This window comes from Setaria viridis, chromosome 1 (assembly GCF_005286985.2).
Source record: "Setaria viridis chromosome 1, Setaria_viridis_v4.0, whole genome shotgun sequence".
NCBI classification, from domain to species: Eukaryota; Viridiplantae; Streptophyta; class Magnoliopsida; order Poales; family Poaceae; genus Setaria; species Setaria viridis.
The window spans coordinates 32,366,341-32,390,212 of record NC_048263.2 but is presented as its reverse complement, the minus strand read 5'-3'; the positions used below and the strand labels follow the sequence as shown (position 1 = coordinate 32,390,212).

General features: G+C 50.2%; 3 protein-coding genes across 3 annotated transcripts; 1 reads left to right on the top strand and 2 right to left on the bottom strand.

Moving 5' to 3' along the window:
• The first annotated feature begins 6,713 nt into the window (after nucleotides 1-6,713).
• Nucleotides 6,714-10,489, top strand: LOC117864406 (aldehyde dehydrogenase family 3 member F1). The gene is made up of 9 exons (XM_034748512.2): nucleotides 6,714-7,048; nucleotides 7,151-7,219; nucleotides 7,369-7,465; nucleotides 8,619-8,825; nucleotides 8,941-9,065; nucleotides 9,163-9,267; nucleotides 9,367-9,527; nucleotides 9,619-9,859; nucleotides 9,965-10,489. The coding sequence occupies exons 1-9, from the start codon at nucleotides 6,833-6,835 to the stop codon at nucleotides 10,199-10,201; spliced, it is 1,458 nt and encodes a 485-aa protein (XP_034604403.1). The 5' UTR covers nucleotides 6,714-6,832; the 3' UTR covers nucleotides 10,202-10,489.
• Nucleotides 10,490-10,683: 194 nt separating this feature from the next.
• Nucleotides 10,684-13,482, bottom strand: LOC117864416 (monothiol glutaredoxin-S6). The gene is made up of 4 exons (XM_034748524.2): nucleotides 13,241-13,482; nucleotides 11,317-11,390; nucleotides 11,121-11,219; nucleotides 10,684-11,005 (listed from the first exon to the last, which is right to left on the bottom strand). Exons 1-4 carry the CDS (start codon nucleotides 13,381-13,383, stop codon nucleotides 10,941-10,943), a joined length of 381 nt encoding a protein of 126 aa, XP_034604415.1. The 5' UTR covers nucleotides 13,384-13,482; the 3' UTR covers nucleotides 10,684-10,940.
• A 935-nt stretch (nucleotides 13,483-14,417) lies between these two features.
• On the bottom strand, nucleotides 14,418-16,645 carry LOC117843757 (B-box zinc finger protein 20). Its single transcript, XM_034724456.2, has 3 exons — nucleotides 15,936-16,645; nucleotides 15,412-15,789; nucleotides 14,418-14,893 (listed from the first exon to the last, which is right to left on the bottom strand). The coding sequence occupies exons 1-3, from the start codon at nucleotides 16,155-16,157 to the stop codon at nucleotides 14,684-14,686; spliced, it is 810 nt and encodes a 269-aa protein (XP_034580347.1). The 5' UTR covers nucleotides 16,158-16,645; the 3' UTR covers nucleotides 14,418-14,683.
• Between the last annotated feature and the right edge of the window lie 7,227 nt (nucleotides 16,646-23,872).

Genomic DNA, 23,872 nt, shown 5'->3' with positions numbered 1-23,872 from the left:
GGAAAGGACCAGATGGTCCAAAAGGTTATATACACTCATAGATAAAAATGAGATCATAAGCTGAAAACTAGACTACTAAGTGCTTTGCACTAGTCATGCTCCAGTTTCCTGCCTCTTCTTTGATTCTGGAGCATACCACCAAGGAAGGGGCCTTGACCTGGTTGAAAACACGAGAGTTCCGCTCTTTCCAAATCTCCCAGCAAATCAGAATGACGAGGGACTTCAGCCCTTTCGTGGTATTAGGACCGTCGTGGCTCTGGCCAGCCACCAATCATGAATCGATATCGCAGGTGCCCAACCATCGTGGTGGATCAGTGGCGCTTTGAGCCAGCAGGAGATGAGCCCCCAGATGCGTCTTGTGCTGCACTAAAAAAAGTGGTGATTCCCCGACTCCGGTGTCGAGCAGCAAAGAACACAAACCGGATTGTGCTGCCACCCACCGCACTGAGGCGATTTGCTGTCAAAATCCTATCCTAAATGGCCAGCCACCCAAAAAAATTTGCATTTAGGCGGTGCCCGATTTTGCCAAACTAGCTCGTTGAGATCAGTAGCCATGGCGCCTAGGAATTGTGCATGGTAAGCCGATCTTGCAGAATATTGCTTTGATGCGTTTAGTTTCCAAGTGATTTCATCAGGCACCTATGGGGACAAGTTGGTGTGTTGTGTGGTTGTCCATAGTTGAATATATTTAGTAAAGACTCTGGCTGTGAAAGATGGGTGCTGTAGGTCCAGATCATTTATCCAGTTGTTGCCAGATAGTGCATCTTGTAGTGATCTATTCTTCCATTTGGAGATTTTGTACATTGCTGGGACCAAGTCTCTAGGCCGTTGACCCTCCACCCAAGCGCTGTTCCAGAAGGAGATCGCTTCTCCATTGCCTATTGAAATTGTGGTCGTGGCCGCAACAGCAGACAATCCGTGCTATTGCATCCTATCTCACAGCCAACCTATGGCTTCCCGTCACCGTTCCACTCCCGCCACAACCAGCGGAGACATAGGGCCCTTGAAAATTTATCCAGGTGAAGAATTCCTAGGCCTCCATTCTTCTTTACTCTCACAGCCCTTGTCCAATTAACCTTAAACTTCGCACCGGTGATCCTATCTGTGCCAGCCCATAAGAAGTGGTTGCGTTTGTCGTCTATCTCTTTTATGGTTGCCTTTGGGGCTTTGAGCGTTGTTAGATGATACACGACTTGGGAGATGAGCACCAATTGGACTAGAGCAAGGTGACCAGTGTGATTCATGTGGTGGCCATTCCACCCATTGAACTTAGCACAGACCTTATCAACCAGTGGTTGGAAATCAACTCACCGTAATCGGATGGTGGTGAGTGGTAGCCCGAGGTATTTGATTGGGAAGTGTGTTTGTGCTGCTGGTAGGCCTTGGAGAATATTGGTGATGTTTAAGTTGGAGCACTTAATTGGCACCATGGTGGATTTCAAGAAATTTGTCACCAGCCCTGAGGCCTGGCCGAACAGAGTGAGAAGGTCAGCCATGGCGTTCGCTTCATTCTTGTCCGGCTTGAGGAATATGGCAGCATCATCTGCATTCATCGAGATCCTGACCGTGGGTGTTCAACCTCTCCATTTGCTGAGAATCCCTTGCTTTGTTGCCTGGTTGATGAGTTGTTGCAGCGGGTCAATAGCAATAATGAAGAGGAGTGGTGACAATGGGTCGCCTTATCGCAGCCCACGACTGTGGCAGATCGTCCTGGTAGGAACTCCATTGAGAAGAACTCACGAGTAGGAGGTGGAGAGAATGTAGGCGACCATTTCCCGCCAACGGGCTGGGAAGCCAAGCTGCTACATTAGACTAATGGAGTTGAAAGCTTTGGTGATGTCAAGCTTGAAGAAAAGGGAGGGGTCTTGTTTCTATGTAATCTTCGAGTCGTGTTGCGGACTGCTATGAAATTGTTATGTATGCTACGGGTTTTGATGAAAGTTGTTTGGTTGACTGAGATGATGTTGTTCATGTGCGGGGCGAGGTGTAGAGCAAGAGCTTTGGCAATTATCTTTATGAATGAGTGGATCAAGCTGATAGGTCTAAAATCGCTGATTTTAGTGGTCCCTTCTTTTTTCGGCAGCAGCACGATGTTAGCCGGATTGATGAGTTGCAAGTTGGAGCACCTAGGGAATGGAAGGAATTTATAGCTGCCGTAATGTCAGCTTTAACCGTCGTCCAGTAGGATCTGAAGAAAGCACCAGTTGGCATTTGGTTGATCACATTTTTTAGTCATCCTCAAGGAACAGGGCATCCAAGTCATTGAGGTGATGGCGGGTAACACCTAGAGCATCCCAGTTCAGGTCGGTTGTTCTAGGAGGTGGTCGTTTCATCATTTCCTTGAAGTGCTCCTGAATGACCCTCTCTTTCTGCTCATGGGTTACGGCCCAACCAGTTGGAATTTTCAGTTGCCTGATATGATTCTTTCTTCTCCTGCAATGATTCTTCGGTGAAAATATCATGTGTTCGCATCCCCTAGCCTAAGGTTAATAATTCGTGAAGCTTGCCTTTTGCGCTTTCTTTCAATTGCAGCCAATCCAAGGATTCTACTCTTAAGTTTCCTCCGCAACTACATCTCTGCATCAGTAAGGGATTGGTGCTCCTAGGCTACATCGAAGCGCATGATCACCTCCAAAGCCATATGAAACTGCATGTTCGCATCAGAGATGAGGTAGGTGTTCCATTTTATCAATGCTTTTGTTGTTTCCCCCAGTTTGTGATATAGCCTATGGAAAGGTTCAATGTAATCTGATTGCTTGTTCCAAGCGCTTGTCACCGTTTGCTAGAAGCTTGGTAGTTTGATCCAGAAGTTTTCAAACTTGAAGGACCTTGGTTAGCGCGGCCGAAGCTGGTTGGACAGGAGGAGGGAGCAGTGATCGGATAGCGAGGTGGAGAGGGCAAACAACCCATGGTTGCAGAAAATCGTTTACCATTCCGCATTACAGAACACCCGATCGAGCTTCTCCAGTGTAGGTGTGTGCCTTTCATTGGACCATATGAACTCCCTGTTTTGTAATTTAATTTCTCCGAGGTCGCAACTGTCAAGAGCGTGCGGAATTGACTCACCAGCCATCGGTTGAGTTTTCTGTTATTTTTGTTTGCCGTCTTGTAAATCATGTTGAAATCGCCAAGAATTAGCCATTGAACCCCAGCTGGTGGTGTTATGGTCTGAAGCTCTTGAAGAAAAGCTGGTATTATAGATTGCCTAGATGGGCCATAGACGGTGGTGAGAAGGAAGGAGTTGTTTCTTTCCTGGAGGGTTGCTATGGTGGTTAATTCACCAATTGTGACATCACTAAGGGTGATGAAATTGTCATTCCATAGGAGTAGGATCCCTCCTCTGGTTCCACTAGGGCCTTCAGCGGGCTTGAACTCGAATTTGTTGAGCCTGGTGCCTCCTAGATAGGAAGCAGTGACAAAATCAACGGTACTCAGCTTGGTTTCCTGCAAGCATGCGACATGGCATAGAGAAGTAGCCACCATTTCGTGGATCATGTCCTTCATCACCACGTCTTCCATGACCCCCAATTCGCCATGGACCTGCTGGTTCTCTAGATGGGGCATAGCCTGAGGCAAGGAGAAGGGTGAGGCGGGCCGCAGCCCATAGTTTGTGGTGTCCCCTGTTGCGAAGGATTCCACCGCTGCAGCGCTTCTTCTACCTCCTCGATCATCATGGCCACCTCATGTACCCCAACCTGAGGCAGGGCCTAGTGATGTGGTTGAAAGCTGTCCTTACTGGAATAGTGTGAGCAGCCACCATCTTCGTTGGGTCGGATGAGGCTTCATTCCTCCAGGTCGGTGGAGCATCCAGGATGCCCAGCCGTGTGGCTAGGGCGCATGCCATGTTGATGTAGTCGGTCAGCACCGCGTCGAGCATACGCGCCGCTGTCTCCTTGAGCGTCGCGACTTTCTTGGTGAAGATGTTCTGGAGCATGGCCCTTGCCGTAATCTCTTGGAGTTGCTAAGCGGTGGGCAACGGCGGGATAGGGTCCTGCTCTACCCCTAGGGAAGTGTGAGTGGCTGGGACGTGCTGCCTGCCGTCACGTCATGGGCTGCGCTCCCAATCCCGGTGACGCGGGGAGCGTTCTCGCTCGCGATGCATGCCTCCGCATGTGGGTAGGTTGTACCCCCGTCGCCCGTGTGCACTCCGACCGCGGCCATGTGTGTTGCGGTCCTCGTTGTCGTTGTCGTGGTGGCGTCGTTCACAACCGCGCTTGAAGTCGGGGTGGTCGTTGTTGTACCGTCCGCGACCGCCACGAGCGTTCCTATCGTCGACGCGCCGTTCATCGTTGCTCCTGTCATCACGTTCCCAATGTGAGTCCGGGAACACCACGACCTCACAAGCGGGATCAGGGGCGCCGTCGATGACCCCCAGGTTCCACTAAGGGAGATGCCTCTTGGATGGGGAGAAGGTGCCACGACAATCAACCATGGTGACAGTGTAGTCATGGATCTCCTCCATGTGGAGGAGCACCACATACTTGCACCCTTACTGCCAGTGTTGTGGAGGGGTTTCCCTCACCAACACAGAGGACAGCTTCGCATCCTTCGCCCTACTTGTGAAGATCAGCCAGATCCGCTTAGGGATTAGGCACGGGTTCACCGTCCAAGCCCAAACATCGATGGTCTTTGTCTCCGCCGGGTAGAGAAGGTCGGTGTCGATGGATTCCACAGCACAACGGCCACTAATGACGCGCTCAACAACATCCGCATCCCAAGTATGCCTTTCGCCGTGCGCAAGCTCCGCCACTTGATGAAGCGGATGTCAATGCCGTGGCACTTGGCATAGCCTTGGTTGACCGCCCACTCGCAAGCTCCACCACTTGACAAAGCGGATGTCAATGTTGTGGCACTTGGCGTAGCCTTGGTTGACCGCCCGCTCGCAATCACACTGATGCAGGAACTTGATGAGGAAGGTTTTGTGCTAGTACCTTGCTTCGCCCGGCGGTGACTCGGGATGGTGCGTGGTGATGGTCACATCACCCTAACGCAGCTGGAACTCATCACGGATGGCTGCCTTGATCTCCCTGGGGCCAGTGGACACCGGAGCCGTTAGAGCCTAGGAAATGGCAGCTGTGCTCTCCTAGTCGTGGAGGCTGGTGTCGATTGCATATGACGTAGGGATGATGCAGTGGTCCTCCTCCGACTGCAGCGTTGGGTCACCGAGCTGCGACATCACCGTGCCCGCCTTACGCGGTGGCAGTGGCGGAAGTGGAGTCATCACTTTGGGGGGCTCCTTGCGCAGATATGGACGCGATGCCCTGTCCCCGACAGACGGTAGTGGTGTTGACGGTGGCCGAAGCGGTGGCAGTTGAAGCAGCGCACTGGATCACGGTAGAAGGCGGCGCGGTAGTCGGTTGCGAGGCAGATGAAGCACTTGCCAGCAGTTCTGGAGCGAAAGGCACGAAGCTTAGCTGAGATTGGGGTTGGATGTGTTCCAGCATCACGTCACGGCAGCTCGTGGTGCGGTGACCTCCTCACTAGGGATGGGTGGTGGAAGGCCCGATGTTGAGGTGACGCGCCGCGTCCGGCGAAGTAATTGCTTCGTGCAGGTACAGTTAAGGTGGAGTTGAGCTTTAGGCGGTTGTTGGGGGGAGTTGGTGCTTGCGTTGAATGCGGTTGAATGCGGCTACAGCCACGGGGCGAGGTTCGCAGACAACCTCCACGAAGGAGTGGCGCAGCACGGATTCCGACGTGGCAGGCACGACGGACTCATCCCGGGCCAGGGGTCGACCGGATCTAGGAGGGGGCGGTGGGGTGGCGAGGAAGGGGTACCTCAGATCTACAGCAACTTGCGCAGAGGCGGGCAATGTTGATAAGGCGGAGGGCGAACCACAACCTGATGCGGTCCACAACAGCTTGGGGTGCCGGAGAATCCTCGAGTAGGGTGGCTGGTGCGGCGGTGGCGGCGGCAACGGGAGGTGGCCGGCGAGGGGGGGGAGAGGGGACGGGCTCTCTCCTCTGTTTGTCCGACTACTGTGATTTTTGTTGTGCCATGTAACTTAGCGCAGTAGTAGGCAGCAGAGGGCATCCTGTGAGTTGTGAGAATCGCGAAACATGCGTAAGTCACTAAGACTATGATTCGTGAGGCGTGAAACTTACGGGTGGCTGCTGTTCCGTGGTTGTGATCGGCTTTGATGATGATGAGATCAACATGTACCCGCCGTTGGTGCACGTAGGGGTTCGAGTCATGCCCATATTTTTGGTATCTCGCATAAATGTAATGTTAACTTCTTTGGCGCATGCATGACACTAATTTCTGAGGCATCCGTCCAACCATTTCTATTTGATGCTTTCTGAATTTGGATTAGACTCGTTTGTTATGTATACACTCGATTAGGGTAAGCAAGCAGGTCAAATCCACCGCAGGTTTGCATCCGTGCGCGATTATTCTCAAGTCTCTCAGGAACAGATAAAGTCAATGCATGGTTAGTATACTGCACGCGGCAGCCGTGCTCAAGTGGAATCAGGATTTCTTTTCTCCTTTTGGGGCCTTGGGGGGCAATCAGCAGCGCATCTCCCACGTCTTGTCACCCGGTCTCTACAGGCCCAACAGTCCCAACCGCCTCCGTGTCGCCCCCGATGACGTCGAACCACTCGGCCCTGGGGCCATGACGAACTGGCTCCATTGATGACCACGGTTGCAACAGTCCAGTAATCGAGAGTCCAACCACACTGCCACGGCCAGCACTATTTAACACGTGCTTGCGTGCACCGGCAGCAAACACAAACGACGAGCCCACCTCGGCCTCTCTTCTTCTCCAGCCGCACGTACGAAGTTGCCACACTGCCAGCAAGCTAGCGAGAGCGAGAGCGAGAGCGAGAGAGAGCTATGGGGAGCGTGCCGGCGGAGGAGATGGCCGTGGACTTCGGCGGCCTGGTAGGCGACCTGAGGGAGGTGTACGAGAGCGACAGGACCCGGGACCTGGAATGGCGAGAGTCGCAGCTCAGGGGTCTCGTCAGGCTCCTGGAGGAAGAGGAGGAGGCCATCTTCGACGTGCTCCGCGAGGACCTCGGCAAGCACCGCGGCGAGGCCTTCAGAGACGAGGTTGGTTTGGTTTGATTCCTTCGCTGTATCGATATGCTCCGCGTTCTGTTCATCTAGGTTCACGAAGCCCTCTGCTGATTGATTATGCTCGCTCGTGCTCAGGTTGGGGTTCTGAAGAAGTCCGTCGTCGACAAGCTGCAAAACCTCAAGAACTGGGCGGCACCCGAGAAGGCAAGCTCTGCCTGATACTCACTCCAGTGTCTTGTAGTACCAGCATGAAGGCATTCGCTCAGTTTATTACGGCTTTCTGCATGATGAGCTTAGGATGATGCTTTTCTTGTCATGGCTTTTAACACCTGCTTGTGGTTTCGGGAGAACAGGCTCACACGCCGCTGGTTGCCTTCCCGGCGACCGCGATGGTGGTGCCGGAGCCGCTCGGGGTTGTGCTCATCTTCTCCTGCTGGAATCTCCCAATAGGTGAGAACGAGACCGATGATCACCTCTTTGCTCCACTCTCTTAGGCAGGCGTGTATTTGCGTTGAGCATAGGACTGAACGCTGTTCTCTTTCTTGAAAATAAAAGCGGGTACTCTGAGATCATTAAAACGCCACCTAAAAAAATTCGCCAAAAACAGAATTTGAAAGTAATTGCATGTTGGTCAGACATCAAATCGTGGCATCAATTGCATAATTCGCTAGAACTGTCTATTGGATCCTGAGGTCAATCGGTGACCTGCACGAAACGTATCAAGACACTTAAGAAGCAGACAGGAGGTGTGTGTCAGTGTGTGGTGGCAAATTTGACAAGTGCATCTTCATTATCTTTGCACAAGATCCCTGGTTAATAGATCAGTTGGATCCTGATAGCAGGTAGCACAGTTTTCAAATTCTGTCTAGTTACCTTAAGCATGTAAAAGTCAGAAAAATACTAGTATGTTAAAAAACTCGTGGACCATTATTCTCGTGGATTTTTTTGCTCAACAAAACTGAGAGATGACGAACTGGAGGCACGTTCATAGGCCATAGTTAGCCATAGACTAGTATGTTGTACGAGTGGTTACGATCCCCTTAGACCTTCATTAATGGTGTAGTGTAGACGACGTCTCCTTCATAGGCCAGGCCATTGCTACCCGGTTCTCCTTGCGGCTCGCAACAAAGCTGCGTAGGGCCTGTTGTCTCTACTCTCTAGCCTCACCAACAGCGCAGTGGTACTGCACTCGTACTGTTGCAAAAGGTCCGAGAGGCTCGCTATTACACAAGCTAGTGTTATGGTTGGCGAAAAGCTAGCGTAATGGTTGTGGCTCGTGACTGAACCAACCTGTCTGACGGCGACAGTGTTTGAGGTCTCCTCTGTGGTCGGTTAAGGGTCACCTCCGTGACAGGTCGATCTCGTATGTGTTCTCCTTGTCCTTGCGCGGATGGGTGAACGCACGGTTCGCGGTTGAGTGGAAAGAAACTAACCTCCTGGAACCAACTGTTTCCTGTCACGGCCGGCCGGGGACTGTGCTCTGTGCCTCAGTGAACGATCGCTCAACGGCATTAGGAGATCAGAATTCCAGATCAACTCTTATGTTACTGTCACAATCCTGCGATCAAAGCTCACGGTGTCTCGATTCACTGCACTCGCGCAGGCCTGGCCCTGGAGCCGCTCTCCGGAGCCCTGGCGGCTGGCAACGCCGTGGTGGTGAAGCCGTCCGAGCTCGCGCCGTCCACCTCGGCGTTCCTGGCGGCCAACATACCAAAGTACCTGGACGCCAAGGCCGTGAAGGTGGTTGAGGGCGGGGCGGATGTCGGAGAGAAGCTCATGGAGCACAGATGGGACAAGGTCCTCTTCACCGGTAGGCTCTCTGAAGTCTGAAGTCTGAACAAACATGAACTACTGGCAGTCCCTGCATTGCATTCGTTGCATGAACAGACGTCTGACGGCTGTTTTTCTCCTGGTGCATCTCTCAGGCAGCAGCCGCGTTGGGCGCCTTATCATGACGAAGGCCGCCAAGCACCTGACACCGGTGGCGCTGGAGCTCGGCTCCAAGTGCCCGTGCATCATCGACTGGCTCGATAGCAACAGGGACAGCCAGGTACAAACAACTGTGTTCTTCAGGACCTTCAGTTTTGCGGCAGGACAGCAGCTAACTGACCTTAACACATGTATGATACTGTACTGACTACAAGCAGGTAGCTGTGAACCGCATAATTGGGGCCAAATGGTCCACCTGCTCCGGCCAAGCTTGCATCGCCATCGACTACGTGCTGGTCGAGGAGGAATTCGCGCCGATTCTGGTCTGCTTCAGTGTTTTCTCCGATATGCAGTCTTGTAAAATATGACGCCTGCTGGCGCATTACGTTGTTTCTGACTTGTGACGCCTGTTCCCCCTGAAGATCGAAATGCTCAAGTCCACACTGAAGAGGTTCTTCACCAAGACAGAGTACATGGCGCGCATCCTGAACGAGAAGCACTTCAAGAGGCTGAGCGGCCTCCTGGCGGATCGCAGGGTGGCAGCCTCCGTCGTGCACGGCGGGCACTTCAACCCCAAGACGCTGTAAGCAACTCAGATCAGCATCGCCATGGCCATGCAGTGTTACCACACAAAACCGGTGCCCCTGCTTGACGCCGTTTTCCCAATTGTGAAGGAGCATCGAACCCACGCTGCTGCTGAACCCTCCGCTCGACTCTGACATCATGACGGAGGAGATATTCGGCCCGCTGCTCCCCATCATCACGGTCAAGAAGATCGAAGACAGCATCACGTTCCTGAAATCGAAGCCGAAGCCGCTGGCGATCTATGCCTTCACCAGGAACGAGGAGCTGAAGCGCCGGATCATCGACGAGACGTCTTCCGGGAGCGTCACATTCAACGACGCCATCGTGCAGGTACGCGTCACTCCTGCAGTGTCTGAGCTTCACTTTCCTTTTCTCCACTGAAATAAATGCACGCCATTTCTGAACTTTCTTCTGCAAACATCCATCTATTTGCAGTATGGCCTGGACAGCATCCCGTTCGGCGGCGTCGGGCACAGCGGGTTCGGGCAGTACCACGGCAAGTACTCGTTCGAGATGTTCAGCCACAAGAAGGCGGTGCTCAAGAGGAGCTTCCTCATTGAGTTCATGTTCCGATACCCACCCTGGGACGAGAGCAAGATCGGCTTCCTCAGGCGCGTCTACCGTTTCGACTACATCTCGCTCTTCTTCGCACTGATCGGCCTGAGGAGGTGAGGCAGCCGGCGCTCGCCAGCCAGCCAGCCTGAGGAAGAAGAGGCCGGCAGTGAGTCAATAACCGAGCAAACACAATTTGCTCCTACCATTGCTGATGGTCAAGTGCGAGCAACGGTTATGGATCCGTTTATAACTTTATACTGGTTTATTTAATTATATTGCGTAAAGAATTTGCCCCTGCTACCCTGTGTACACCAAAGCCTCTATATTGTCAGCTTATATGTGCCCGTCATTTATTGCACCAACAGATTTCATAATGTAATATAATTTCAGCTTGTGCTTTTCTCATTGACACACACCACGTTTTTCCACTTTTACCCTTTTTTATCTTTTTTAAAAAACGAACTAACTCATGATGTTACAAACAAGCTAAAAACAGACAGCCATAGTTACCGGAAGGTCAGGAATGTTGCGAGTCTACCCTAGTTCAGAATGTACGCGGCTTGTTTATTGACCTACCAATGCTACTTAAAATTTCCATATTGATCAAGGTAAACCAACGATATTCCATTCATAGAAAAGAGACATGGAAGTAGAAAAGATTGTACATGTAATTGAGCAGATCGCACATACCCAGTACATACAGATTGTTGTCACGACACTACCATGAAAACAAAAAACATCAGGCATATGAGCTACAACATTCTGTGCGGTGCTAAACAGAGATGAACACCCTCCCGTACATATGTATGAAGTCACTTACAGTGTTCTCGACAGTGCAAACTTGTCCAGAGATCCATCACTGTGACTGACTCTTCCCAAGGAGTTTCTCAAGCTGTCCATTTGAAAGAGCATTTACCGTATCTGCAATTGTATATGCAAAATGTTAACCGTTGATATTGGCAAAGGTAGATGCGCATGTAAACAACACTGCATACAAGAAAGAAGGTTTAAGGGCACTCAAGGTTTAAACACTAACCATCTGAGCCACCAACATGCTGGCCATTCACAAATACCTGTGGCACAGTATGGCGCCCAACTAGGTCTAGGAGAACACTTTGAATGTCACGTCCATCCTCTGAATGGCATGTGTATATTAGGTTTGTAATTCTTGTAGACAAATGCCTGAAAATATGTGACTGGATTGAAGTTCCATATGGATCAAGGATGATTACCTCGGAGGTCAAGTTCAACAACAAATGGATCTTCCTTGAGATCTCGAAATATGCGCTTAGCACGCATGGAGTACCTATGAGAAAGAAAGTACAGAAATATTTAGTAACAGAAGTAAGCACTAGTATTTAAGAATGCAAAAGTAGTCAGACCATGAAAAGAAGTGTGATGTTTTTTTGGAACATTTTATTTATGTAAAAGAACAGGACTTCACCCAGCAGCAATACCATCATGTCATCCAATAACCTTACTTGAGCTTAAAGCACTGGAACAACAGTCCAGTCTATGTTTCTAGAGCCATAATCCAAGTGAAAAAACAAAGATCCACACCCAGCCAAGACCAAGAAAGGGGAACACAAAAAGACAACATGTGATGTAAGTACAGTGCTTCTCAAATAAAGCAACAGCAGCCATGGATGTTTTTCATGCTGGCACATTATATTTGAAGGAGAGGGATGAAAGAACAGCCAGCATCTTGCCCATTAACAAAAAGGGCACAGTAGACATCATGCCAACATTGAAGAGAAGGGCAGGACAAGCTAGAGATAATTAAACAAATAAAGACCATAAAGGTACAAAAATGAACAATCCCCTTCGTCATGGATGGCTGGTGAGAACACAGTAGGGAGGGAAGGTAAGGGTAGGGTAAGTGGGGATTCTGATTGTTATCTGATTCAACAGGGGCAAGAGTTAGTTTTGAGAGGTACTTCAGTTGGATTAGGATTTCCACAAAAATTAAATGTCAGAGTTCTAACTACAAGGAGACTACAAGATACCCTAGCTCAGAATACGCAATCCTTGTAGCAAAGCATGTTTACCTAAAACAAAAGTTGCGCTCTCTGTATTTAACTTGTGTGTTCTGACAAGTAAATTACAGAGCAAAATACTGAACACCTAGGTTCATATACTGCTAGAAAACATGAAAACAACATATGCATATTATCGTGTAGAATATGGTGTATGTGCATATACTACAGAAATTATAATTACAGAATCAACAGATTATGATTATGGTGTATGGCACATATTATGATTACAAAATCAGAAGAAACCAGGGCTCAGGCTGAAAAATTCAAACTCATCTATAATTCTATATTCTTTGTTGTGAAAACTAAGATAGAAACAACCGATGCTGAAATCGATTCACCACATTACGACATCATGCATGTCCGGGCACAATTATACAACAAGAAGTCAGTTCAAATATAAATCACCACTCTGCAAGTAACAGGCCAATTGGCTGCTGGTCAGCTAAAGACAGTTGAGCTTGTAGAGTCTGTGAACACAACAGTTCACCCACATGGTACAATAGTACACTGTATAATTCACATGAGTAGCCGATTCATAAACAGTATGTATGATCTGAACCTATAGGCTATAGCTATTTTACTTGTAATAGCGTATAGACCAGCATCTTAGGCGGTTAGGCCATAAACTAGAGCTGCATAATCCGCAGGATGAAGCAAGCCCCGTGGTGACAGTACAGATTCACCGAACCTAACCCAAGTTCCACCAAACATGTAACAGTTTGCGGCTTCCATTTTTCAGTTGTAGGAGCTTAACTGCAGGATTTGTGCCACATGATGCAACGGGAGCCAAATACGCAATAGGGGCACTGCCAACGAACAAAACCTAACCAGTATCGACTTCCTGCGGCTCAATTGCAAGGGTGAATATCCTAATTCCCACCACCATCATCGGCTAAATCCACCCGATTCACTATACACCAAAGCCTTCGCCAAGCAAAACAGCAACAGCGGTTAGACGCGAAACTTCCTGGGATCTGAACTACTCGCATGGTGACGTTCGGCCGCCCGCGCGCACCAGACCCTATCCCAAATCCCTCCGCCCCAGATTTCCAGACCAAGAGCAAGCAAGCAAAGAGAGCGGTATGAAGTTGTTGGTGTCTGGGAGGGGAGGACTTACGGGCAGTAGGTTTTCGAGAATATGGTGATGCGGTTGGAGTAGATGGCGTTCTGCACGAAGGCCGACGGCGACCGCGTCGCCGCTGCGAACTCCGCCGCGGCGAGGAGGAGGAAGAGGGGAAACGCCAATCTGGCCAGAGCCATCCCCACTTCGACTCGGATGGATCGGTCGACCGCGCGCGGCTCCGGTCGGTCTTCCCCCTCTGATCTTTCTGCAGGGAAGAGGCCACGCCGCTTTTCTTTTTCTATTTTTTTCGTGGAAAATGTTTCGTTTCCTAACCGAAATCCAGTTTTAGCCCATTGGGATGTTGCGTTTCGCGTAAATTAGCTTTCGGCCCATGGGATGTGTAATAACTCGCAGCTTCCTTGTTTAGTTTGATTTGAGAATCCTCTAAAAAAATAGTTCGATTTGAGAATGAAATCAACTCTGCAGTTTCCAAAGGAGGACAAATAGTCTAAGTATGTATAGGGGTACTGCTTTATCAGTGTTGTGAAGAAACCGAATGCTCTTCTTGGACGAAATGTTCATTAAGACTTAATTTACTTGACGGTTTCATCTTTTAAAGTCATGGAAAACCTGAATATGCGCCCATGTTATTCCCCTTTATCTATAGATTTATTATTTTATTGAACTAAAAAAACTCGATCTGCGAGAAGCAAGCCGCCCCCGAGTATTATATTAAGAAGGTCTTCACACGCAGATCGAGAAAATCCTCGACGAATCCCTACCCACCCATACATATATTTTTACCCTCAAGTTGAAATTTCACTCTCACAAGGAATCAAACTCAAGACCTGAGGGGTAGAATTAGAGCACTCAGGTAGAGGCTCGTTCGCTTTTAGTGAACCTGATTTATTTTTATCTGTGAAATACCGGAAAAACTGTCAATTTTAGACGTTGTACAGCGTGCATACGAGCATGATGAGTGTAGTGTGAACATATCGCCGCTAATTTCCAGGACGTGCTATCTGGCTGCGACCGTATTCTGTTTCCCAACACTTTTAATTGTGCGCTGCGTTCCTCAACTCGGGTTTTGACTAGCTCGCGGCACCGAACACCCCCCATCAATCCGACCCACCCGAATTCCACGGCACGTTGAAGAATTCCAGGAATTGCGGCTTCTACACGTGCTCATTCAAATCTCGTGCAAAGGGAGAAAACGAACACTGTTCCAGGATGACAGTGATAGAAAGGCTTTGAAGTTGCATCGAGCAAAAAAGGGAGATACAAAGGTGCTGAAGCTTCTTCCCTCTTGCACCCCTCAAAAAAGCACGAACGCTCCCAGGCATCCGATCGGAGGACGCCCGGAAGAGCAAAAAACAGTTGCGGTGGTAAATGAGCCCGGAAACAACTTCTGTTACAGTTAACTGGAAATAAAACTAGAACACCAGCCGATGCATAATACAGACGGCACGGCGAGTCGGTCGTCTTCCGTTCACGAGTTCACCAGTAAGAATACGCCGTGGACGAGGTTCTGGGTCTCTTGCTGCCGGCCACGGCCAGCTCCGCGCCGCCGTACATCATCTGCGGCACCCACCGCTCCCGGCTTGCCCGCCCGACGCCGGCGGCGGCCGCGCTGTCGCCGAACAGCTGGTCCTGCGCCATCCAGGCCGAGTAGCCGTCCGGCATGATGCCGATCCGAGCTAGTCCTCCCTGCACGATCAAAATAAGACCCGGTTAAAATCAGAGGTCACTGCAGTCCGGTTTTTAACTTCTCTTCTCTATACTGTATGCTCCTGTCGTCAATCTACTGTATGCTGGATATGCTACTATATTGTATTGTAGCATCAGGGCGCCGTGGCTAAACTGGCCCCGCGAGATAAAATAGATTTTGCTCCTGGAGATATTTATGGCCACACCCTGGACCAGCGAGGGTTTGCGAGCATAACTACAGACCGTACAGCCGCGCCCATAATGGATGGGGTTACTGGTTGGATTGGAAGCAATGGCACTAATGCCGATGCGGACGTGATCGGGATATTGCCGTGCTTGCTTTCAGTGTGCTCGCCGCTAGCTCGGGAGCGTGTCAAAGGTCGCTCAAGCAGAATTATGGTAGTACGAGTACGACTGGCTGCTAGCTAGGTTACTTTACTTCGTGGATCGCTAAGCACGTTTACTGGTTCGTCATTGCAATGGGAGCAACGGACGGGGACCAAGACACCAACACCAACCTGATAGGACGCGTCTGCAGAGACGCCGTTGTTGGCGGCGGCGGCGGCCTCGTCGACCAGGAAGTCCTCGACGTGCCAGCCGGGCAGCGTCTTGGTGAGGTACTCGGAGATGCTGCTGCTGTCGCTGCCGTGGCTGGTAGCGGGCGCCGACGAGGGAGGGGCCGCGTCGCCGGCGCTGCCGCAGCAGAAGCTGCCGCTGCTGTTCTCGTCCTCCGACGGCGGCGCCGGGCACGCGGCCGGCTCGGCGGAGAGCCGCACGCCGGTGAGCAGGAACCGTGTGTGGCGCATGGTCAGCTCGCTTGCCGTGTGCACCGACACGTCGCAGTCCCGGCACAGGATCGCCCGGTCCTCCTTGCAGAACAGGAGCCCCCTCTTCTCCTGCACGACGTCACATACAGAGAGCGCAAACCGATGAGAACACGAGCATCGAGCTTCGGCAGCCGCGATTGTTAGAGTAGCAAGTACTCGAACATAACCGATCGGAAAGGTTATGCGCGCATGGGTGTCGTGTCGTGTCGCCGAACCTGGCAGATGTCGCAGAGCGGAGGCGGCTGCTGCTGCTGCGCCGCCGACGACCCGGACGAGGACGGCGGCGCCGGGTTGAGCAGCGAGAACCGGCGGTGCTTGCCGGCGAGCTTGTTGGCGCGGTGCACGCGGCGGTCGCACGCGTCGCACAGCGCGGCCTCGTCGGCGCAGCAGAAGACCGACGCCGCCTCGGCCGCGCACACGTCGCACTGCACCTTCATCCTCGTCCTCCCCTGTTTCCTTCGCTTCGCTTGATCGCTCTCCCGGCGGGAGTCGGGTCAGCTCGGAGCTGAGGTCAATGGTGTGTGCGGATCGGGTGGAGAGGAAACTAGCTAACTGTAGCAGCCGCGCGGAGGAAAGTGTGTTAATCCTTACTACTCCTAGGCCGGCCGGCTTAGCGTGGGAAGATATGTGGGGGCTATGCACTTTTTATACACCTGCGATGAGATCGCACGAGGCGATTTGCGCGCTAACCACGAGCGATTAGTTGTTGCTTTGCTTGTTAAGCGAGGTGGGTCGGGGGAGGATCCGGCCGCATTGAAGGATCGCGAGGTCAAAGGCCGGGAGAGGAGGAGATCAGAGGAGAGAGAGGCGGCCGCGCGCGGCCTACTACGGCATGGGGGGTTCCAGCCGTCGGCGACCGTGCCGACCGGACGTGTTAGGCGCTGCGTCCCCTTCACAGCGCGGCGACGGCGAGGCGATTCATGTGGTGTTACGTTACGTCCGGGCCGGGGCTCTCGTCCCAGGCCTCCTTGTCCATGTCTTCTCTGTGTCGTCTTTGCGTGTGCCCGGGCTTGTGGCTTTCGCGACGGTTTTGGCGGTACGGACACGGACTTTTTGTAAAAGCGCCGCGTTAGCTACAAACGAAAGGAACATCATCGTCTCTGAGCGGTAGCGCCACGCCTGTTTCTGCGATGGTTCTGCTGTTGACCACCGGAATTAAGGTGGTTAATGTGGCTGTATCACTGTGATGTGCTCATGTGTACGGGTGCCAAATACTGCTAGTAAGGTAGTAGCTACTAGCTAGTGTTCTCATAGAGGATAGAGTATCAGATCATGAAAGTGAGATTCTGACATTCCGGAACAGGGTTATGGCATTATGGCTGGTCAATGGAAGTAGCTAGCACTGCGTATTGATTTTTCAGATTAACAGTAAATCGGTTGATGTGATTGTCTGCTTATTGGGTCAGTAACATTTTATTTCGCTATTTTGAAGCCACTTCTTTTAGAGCATTCCGATGAAGAACTCACTGCTGTATCATTCTTCATTCGTTGTACCACCACTAGGAAACAGCCTAAATCCACACGTCGTGTTGCATTCAGCATTCGTCACTGCAACGTGTTCCTACGCGTTGCCTCCTACCACCACCACGCCACCGTCACCACACTGCCATTGCACTGATTTCTCTAAATCAGGTATAATGTCGCAGCTCACGTCTATATTGTCGCTATCGCCTTTCTAACAAACTATAAACCCTGTGATATTACTCATTTTTTACACATGACTTATTCTACCACCCTCGTACTTAGATTGCAATGATGGTGTTTGGTTAGCTCAAATGTAATGTAATATGATTACTAAAGGTAACGAATCCCATTACATATGTTTGATTACGATGGTTTGTAATCAATTGACACTGTAATCGAATCTCTTACCTAAATAATATCTATACAAACTTGTTACCCCTCCTCCCCCACTGTAATCAGATACAACACTCACACCGTAATCTGATTACATTACTAGAGTGCAACCAAATAAAGAGGGTAATTATCCATTCCGCCACCAAATACAATGTAATCTGATTCTTTTTATGTTTATATTTATGTTATCTTAGTACGAACCAAACACTATGCAGCACGAGCTGTGAGGTTAGAAAAAAAAATCGAGAATTCTGAAAATGGAGAAACCAGCCAATTTAAAACCCATATTCAAAGGAGAAGAAGGCGTGACACCGAAACACGAAAAATGTATGCCTTTAAGGGAAAAAAAAAAGGATGCCCCCATGCATTTGAAATTCTAAATCCATGGCATGCATACAAGTATAGATGGTGGGGAGATACGCCCACATACACCAAGAAAAAGTGCTAGTGATAAATCATTTTCTTTTCCCGAAAAGCGCAACTACTAACATGGGTGGGACACCTTTTTGAAGATATGAGAACCAAGATTTTTTGCAATGCTTCATCAGTTTTGTAAGGCGGCATTAAAATTTTGATTTCCGCGCCGCATTTCTCTATATCCAACCGGATCGCAACGTTGCAACAATGGACAAAATCACCGGTCCTTTCCAGATTTATGCTTATCTTTTCTCATATTCCTCTGAAGAAACTCATGCCGGATTGGCCGTGATGGGCATGAAATGGGCAGGTCATGGCCTCATGGGGTCTAGGCAAGGGGCATGGCAGCATGGGCGCTACGAGCCCGGATCATAAAGGCAGCCTTCAACTTGGCGCCACCCCCTCCTCTTATCCTGTCCCTCTCCTTCCCACTTGCGCTCTCGCAAAGCCGTTTTGCAAATGCTGCTGTCGTCGAGCAGCCCGAGCATCGGAAGCTCAGACCTCCAGGACCAGGAGCAGGCGGCCAACGGCAGAGACCTACCCACCCGGTGTGCAGCTGGTTACTGCCGCAAAGGTAGCGGTATGGACAGGGAAATTTATGATTTTTCTGCAGCAAATGGACGGGGGATTTGGGATTTGATTCTATCGGTTGCACCAAATGCTAGGCGACACATGACCGCTTTTTTATCCGCTAGCAGCAGCAGCAGCAGCGAGATCCTGAAGAAGGGGGCGTGCGTATAGGTGTACAGCAGAGCAGACAAGCAGCCCTAAACGAGATGGACTTACGCGCTGGCCAACGTGCGGGTACTATAGCGATCGGATGCCCTCGTGGCATGTGAAATGTGCCATGCAAGGGGAGGATCGCAGCACAGGATCAATTATGCGGCCGGTCTGTTGACCCACTGACAGCGAGCACCTAGCTAGTTGCGCACTAGCATTTGGCGTGTTGCTACGTGCTAGAATTTTGGTTTTTCAATGGAGTGAAAAGGGAAAAGGGGAAGAAGGGACACCCATGGTGGTGTGCGTTTTGAGCCGTCGGAAGCAACAGCGACGTGGTTGCAACTCTGGACTCTGGAAAGTTCATTTTTGTCATCGAAGGAAGGAAAGTCTGCGCATCCCATTCAGGAATCGGAAGAGTTCGTGGTGCAGAAGCCAATCGAAGCGAGTGGAAACGTTGAATCTTCTTCCAAGTCGGGGGGTGTTGACAGATCAGGACGCTGATTTGGTTGGCCCGGTCCCCGCCCGCGCTCGCCCAGATGGCCACTGGCCTGCATAAACAATGTGCGCTTTTCCAATCGCGCAAGGCAGCGAAGATGCGTCGGGGATGCGGCACGGCACGGGACGGCAACAGCAGGGGGTCAGTGGAGGGGGAGGGGAGATCCATTGAATCGCGGCCGGGGATTTGCGTGCCCGCGGTATCGAGGCGAAAAGTGGACCCAAAAAGGCCTGTTTTGGCCGCATCCGCGCACCGCTTTTGCCCGCCTGGCGGCATGGGCGACGCACGCAGGCCGCAGCTGGCTCGGCTCGGCACCGCGTGGGGGTGGGGGGCTGGGGGCTGCGCGCGCTGGGGATCAGCGGCACGCGGACGCGGGGCGGGGAAGCGGGCGAGAGCGGCCGCCGCGGCCCGCGGGGGTGCTCGGGTGGCGCTGGCAGCGCGTGGGCACGTCGCTCTCTTCATCCCGCTCGCATCGCACCACGGCGCTAACAGCACAGCAGGGCGCTCTCGGCGCTCGCGTGTAGCGTGACGTGCGCCCAGCTCGGTACGCCGGCCGCGGCCCCTCTCGGCTGCAGCTGCAGCCAGCCACTGGCTAACGACTCGACCGGCCCTTGATTAGGCCGTTCGAGCAGGTCAACCGCCAGCGCCTCACCTGGTTTCCGCAGACGGGATGCAGTCGGAGAGTTCTCTTGTGCGGTGGTACTAGTATACTTCGTGCTTACATTTGGGTCGATGCGCCACGTTAGGAACAAGGTTAAGTCGTCAGGGCGGATCTGGAGAGAAAATTAAAGGGGTCAGACAAATATTTGCCGGTTCAAAAATTTAGCAATTTATTCTAATTTTTTGTTATCCACATAAGTATACAATAGCTAGTCATGACTATAGAGAATATACCGATATGGCGTAAGGAATAGGACTTACTTATATTGGTTTGAGTTGGAGGAGAAACATCATAAACAGGAGGTCGATCGTGATGTTGTCCTCCATTGCAGTCATGCCGCCGCGGACACCGACTTGCCCGCTATCGATGGCGTAATGGCAGCGCAAGATTCCGGCAGTTCACAGATCGCAGGCGGCGAACCATCGGGTGTTGGGCGAGGTTTTGCGACGTTAGCATGTCGTGAGATTGGAATGAAATGTCACGTGATTAGGTATGTCCGTATGTGAACAGGTGCCTAACCACCTGTGTGCATACGTGTGTTGTTGGGTACTGGACAACAGTTGCCCGAATGACTATTGGTCTTGACCTTTGTGGCCTTTGGCCTGCTAAGTGCTGATATGGTCTGTGTGCTGGCAGTTGACGAGGGATAGTAGAATTTTTTTTCTATTGTTGGGGAGGCCATGGCCCCGCCGGCCCCCCTCAGTTCTGCCACTGCAAGTCATGAGTAGAGGACGGACTCGATGCCGACGCTCGTATTGGGGTTGGAGCCTTGAACATTGTACTGTAGCCCATAGAAGGTTCAACATTTGTACAGGAGCGCATAGGTTGACTCTCGTGCTGTTTTCTGCATTCTTGTTCCCTGCCAAGCAAAGTGAGCACAGGAACTACTATGCCGTTGGTGGTGTGCAATCTGCGTCGTCGGAAAAGTCGCGGCCACCGCCTTGAGGAAAAGCTCACACACGTACTGGTCCCGTGAGGCATTCCTCCGGTACTCCCAGTTCATCTCTATTTTCTTTGAAGAATTTGGTTTCATTATTTCTATTTTTCCTGTGGCCATGGTTTAAGCGTCAGTACTCAGTACTGCTGCCATCCACAAGCTTTCAAGGCTTACATACTGCTGCTTTCGCAATTCTTCAAGCGTACAGCTGGGAATTTATGCGTGCCTCCTTTTTCTTCGGATGGGAGGAAAAGGACAGCAAATGATTCCAAGAAACTTGGGGGAATGCTACTCTATCTGCCTGAAAACGCAACAATTAATTGTCCTGGCTAAAGGAAAGTAAAATTCTATATGTTCTAGCACATAAACAGTGTTTTACCCACCTTTATCCTGCTTTCAAAAATGGTCAAGTCCGAATAATTTGATCACCTGCCATCCAACTTCCTTTTAATAATTTATGAGCACAGGCATCATAATGTTGAATGTTGTTTGATTTATTCACCATGCTAAGGCAAAAGGTATTTTGACGTGATAGCACGGTACTTAGGGGGTATTTAGATACTTAGATGCTAAACTTTAGCAGTGTCACATTAGATGTTCGAATACTAATTAGGAGGACTAAACATGAGCTAATTATAAAACTAATTGCAGAACCCCTGCACGAATTCGCGAGACAAATCTATTAAGCCTAATTAATCCATCATTAGCAAATGGTTACTTAGCACCATATTGTCAAATCATGAACTAATTAGACTTAATAGATTCGTCTCGCGAATTAGACTCCATCTGTGCAATTAGTTTTGTAATTAGTCTATATTTAATACTCCTAATTAGCATCTAAATATCCGATGTGACATGTGCTAAACTTTAGCGGAGCTATCCAAACACCGCCTTAGTTTAGGATTATCCCACAAGTGTATCATGGATGCTTTGCGTTTATCCACGGGCAACTTGCTCGGGCAACGATGAACAGTACCGGGCCTTTTGGACGTGATGTCAAGCTTGTCCGGAACTGTTCAAGGAATTGTTTCGAAGACAGGTACCGGAGGAACAAACCCAGCCACACACCGGCGCGTCGGGTATGAACAGCATTGAAAGACGAAAGGCACCGATCGATCAAGTCAAAGCCAAAACTTGGGCTTTAAATTAGTGCATTATATCGTTGCTTTCCTGTGCACTTTTCTGCCCCGGGCATGGGCACGCAGTGCGCTTTACCATTATTAATTGGGGATCAAAGGCAACCAAGCAGGGCGAGGTGGCACACACAGCCGGCCATGCTGGCTCCATAAGCTCTCTAGAAGCTCTCCTCAGACGTGAGATGTTAGCAGAGCTGAAGTTCTGGACTCCGGCCTGGGCTACCCTGATCAAGCTCATGGCTGACGAACTTGGATTGCACCAAGTCATCATTGTTGAACCTGAAGCTAACTCAAGCACGTCCGCATTTTGCTGGCGCACTGTCAGGGGGGGTGTAAATGATCAAGTTACAAACATTGGATTTGCCAAAAGTTACCCTCGAAACTCAAGATCCATGTTAGCCTGGCCTAGAATACTCTACTAGGTATCCTGTTAGCACATGTACAACAATTGCTGTTGCTGTCCCGTCAGGTTTTGCTAAACCAAGTTCCCAATCGGGCTGGCTGACCACTATTATTTTATCCGGAGTGATTTCCGATAGCATCCATGGCTTAATACAGTTGTTTGTGCAATATCCCTGCATCGTCCTAATTTTTTAAAGGGAAAATCTTGCATTCCAATCGTGGCATGTGCTGCATTTCCCGGTACCGGGCGCCAAAAGCTAACTTTTGTCCTGTTCCTCTGATTAGCGTGATTTTATTAAGATATCTTTGCGATCGCATTGTCCACTGGGGAAGATTTTGTTCTGTGCCATGTGCTTGCTGCCTTCTCGGATTAAGAATAATGTTGACGGCCAAACGAGAGGGGTTTACTCACACACACACACACACACACACACACACACACACACACACACACACACACACACACACACACACACGAAAAGGGCCCTTTTAATGACAATGTTCGCATTATTTGATCGGTTAGGCCCGTTTAAGGGTCCAATGTACAGCTCAAGCCCACGGCGTGGCGACGTTGATTCAGCACCAGCCACATTCGGATGATGAACCGTTGACGACCAAAATTAACTAGCCAGATTAGCGCGCTATGCGCACTTGTATCAAGTGCAAAGTAAAAATAGAAAAGCGTATGTGTTTAATTCATCATCGCAATGTATCACATCAAATAAGAAAACAAATTGAAATGGAACCCAAAATTGAATTGATGACATATAAACCCCAAATCAAGTACTACTTGTGTTGTACTGGTCCTCCGAACGCCATATATATAATAACTTCCTTGTCTAAGAATTCTTTGATTCTTAGACGTTTACTACATGCTACGTGCATGGTTCATATAAAAATGCAATCTAATTTAGTAATAAATTATTCAGGTGGATCTTGTGAACTTATCATAATTTGAAGAAACTTGCGAAGAAATGAAGTAAAGAAATTAGCAAGTATCACTCGTGAAAGTAGCAAGTGCAGTGTCACAAAGCGTAAAAAAGATAACCGAGCACATTGACCATATTTTATCTGAATAATGCTGCACTCCATGGACAGTGCTACGGCGGACATTAGCAAAGATAACCGAGCACCTTTAGCTTCTACCTTTTCCTAAAATAACACGAACAGTATATGGGAAACCATATTGTGAACAGTAAAAGCACGTCCAGATCCTTTGGTGTTATTTTGCTGATACAGATAAAATATCACAGCGTGCATGTGTCCTTCCCTGTCGCTTGCTAGAGCCTTCGGTGCATGATGAAATTGGTTCAATCGCACATCGAACAGAAGTTTTGCAGAGCTCACCACATCCCATTCTGCTACAGTAGCTCATGCCCTGAGAGCGCGCCGATCCCAGGGTCATTAATACATGTAGTAGATAGGGCTTGGGTTTGATTGGGGGACATCGACAAACCTAAATTTAGGGGCTGTTTGGGAGCACTTCACTTTAGAAAAACCAACTCCACTCCACCAACTCCACACTT

Coding starts and splice junctions, on each gene's coding strand:
- LOC117864416 (XM_034748524.2), bottom strand. CDS start 13,383: ATGGCTCTGGCCAGATTGGCGTTTCCCCTCTTCCTCCTCCTCGCCGCG. Junction 11,391..13,240: donor TTCTCGAAAACCTACTGCCC/GTAAGTCCTCCC, acceptor TCTTTCTCATAG/GTACTCCATGCGTGCTAAGC. Junction 11,006..11,120: donor GCATGTTGGTGGCTCAGATG/GTTAGTGTTTAA, acceptor ATACAATTGCAG/ATACGGTAAATGCTCTTTCA.
- LOC117864406 (XM_034748512.2), top strand. CDS start 6,833: ATGGGGAGCGTGCCGGCGGAGGAGATGGCCGTGGACTTCGGCGGCCTG. Junction 9,528..9,618: donor CACTTCAACCCCAAGACGCT/GTAAGCAACTCA, acceptor CCAATTGTGAAG/GAGCATCGAACCCACGCTGC. Junction 9,860..9,964: donor TCAACGACGCCATCGTGCAG/GTACGCGTCACT, acceptor ATCTATTTGCAG/TATGGCCTGGACAGCATCCC.
- LOC117843757 (XM_034724456.2), bottom strand. CDS start 16,157: ATGAAGGTGCAGTGCGACGTGTGCGCGGCCGAGGCGGCGTCGGTCTTC. Junction 15,790..15,935: donor CGCTCTGCGACATCTGCCAG/GTTCGGCGACAC, acceptor GACGTCGTGCAG/GAGAAGAGGGGGCTCCTGTT. Junction 14,894..15,411: donor CTGCAGACGCGTCCTATCAG/GTTGGTGTTGGT, acceptor TTGATCGTGCAG/GGAGGACTAGCTCGGATCGG.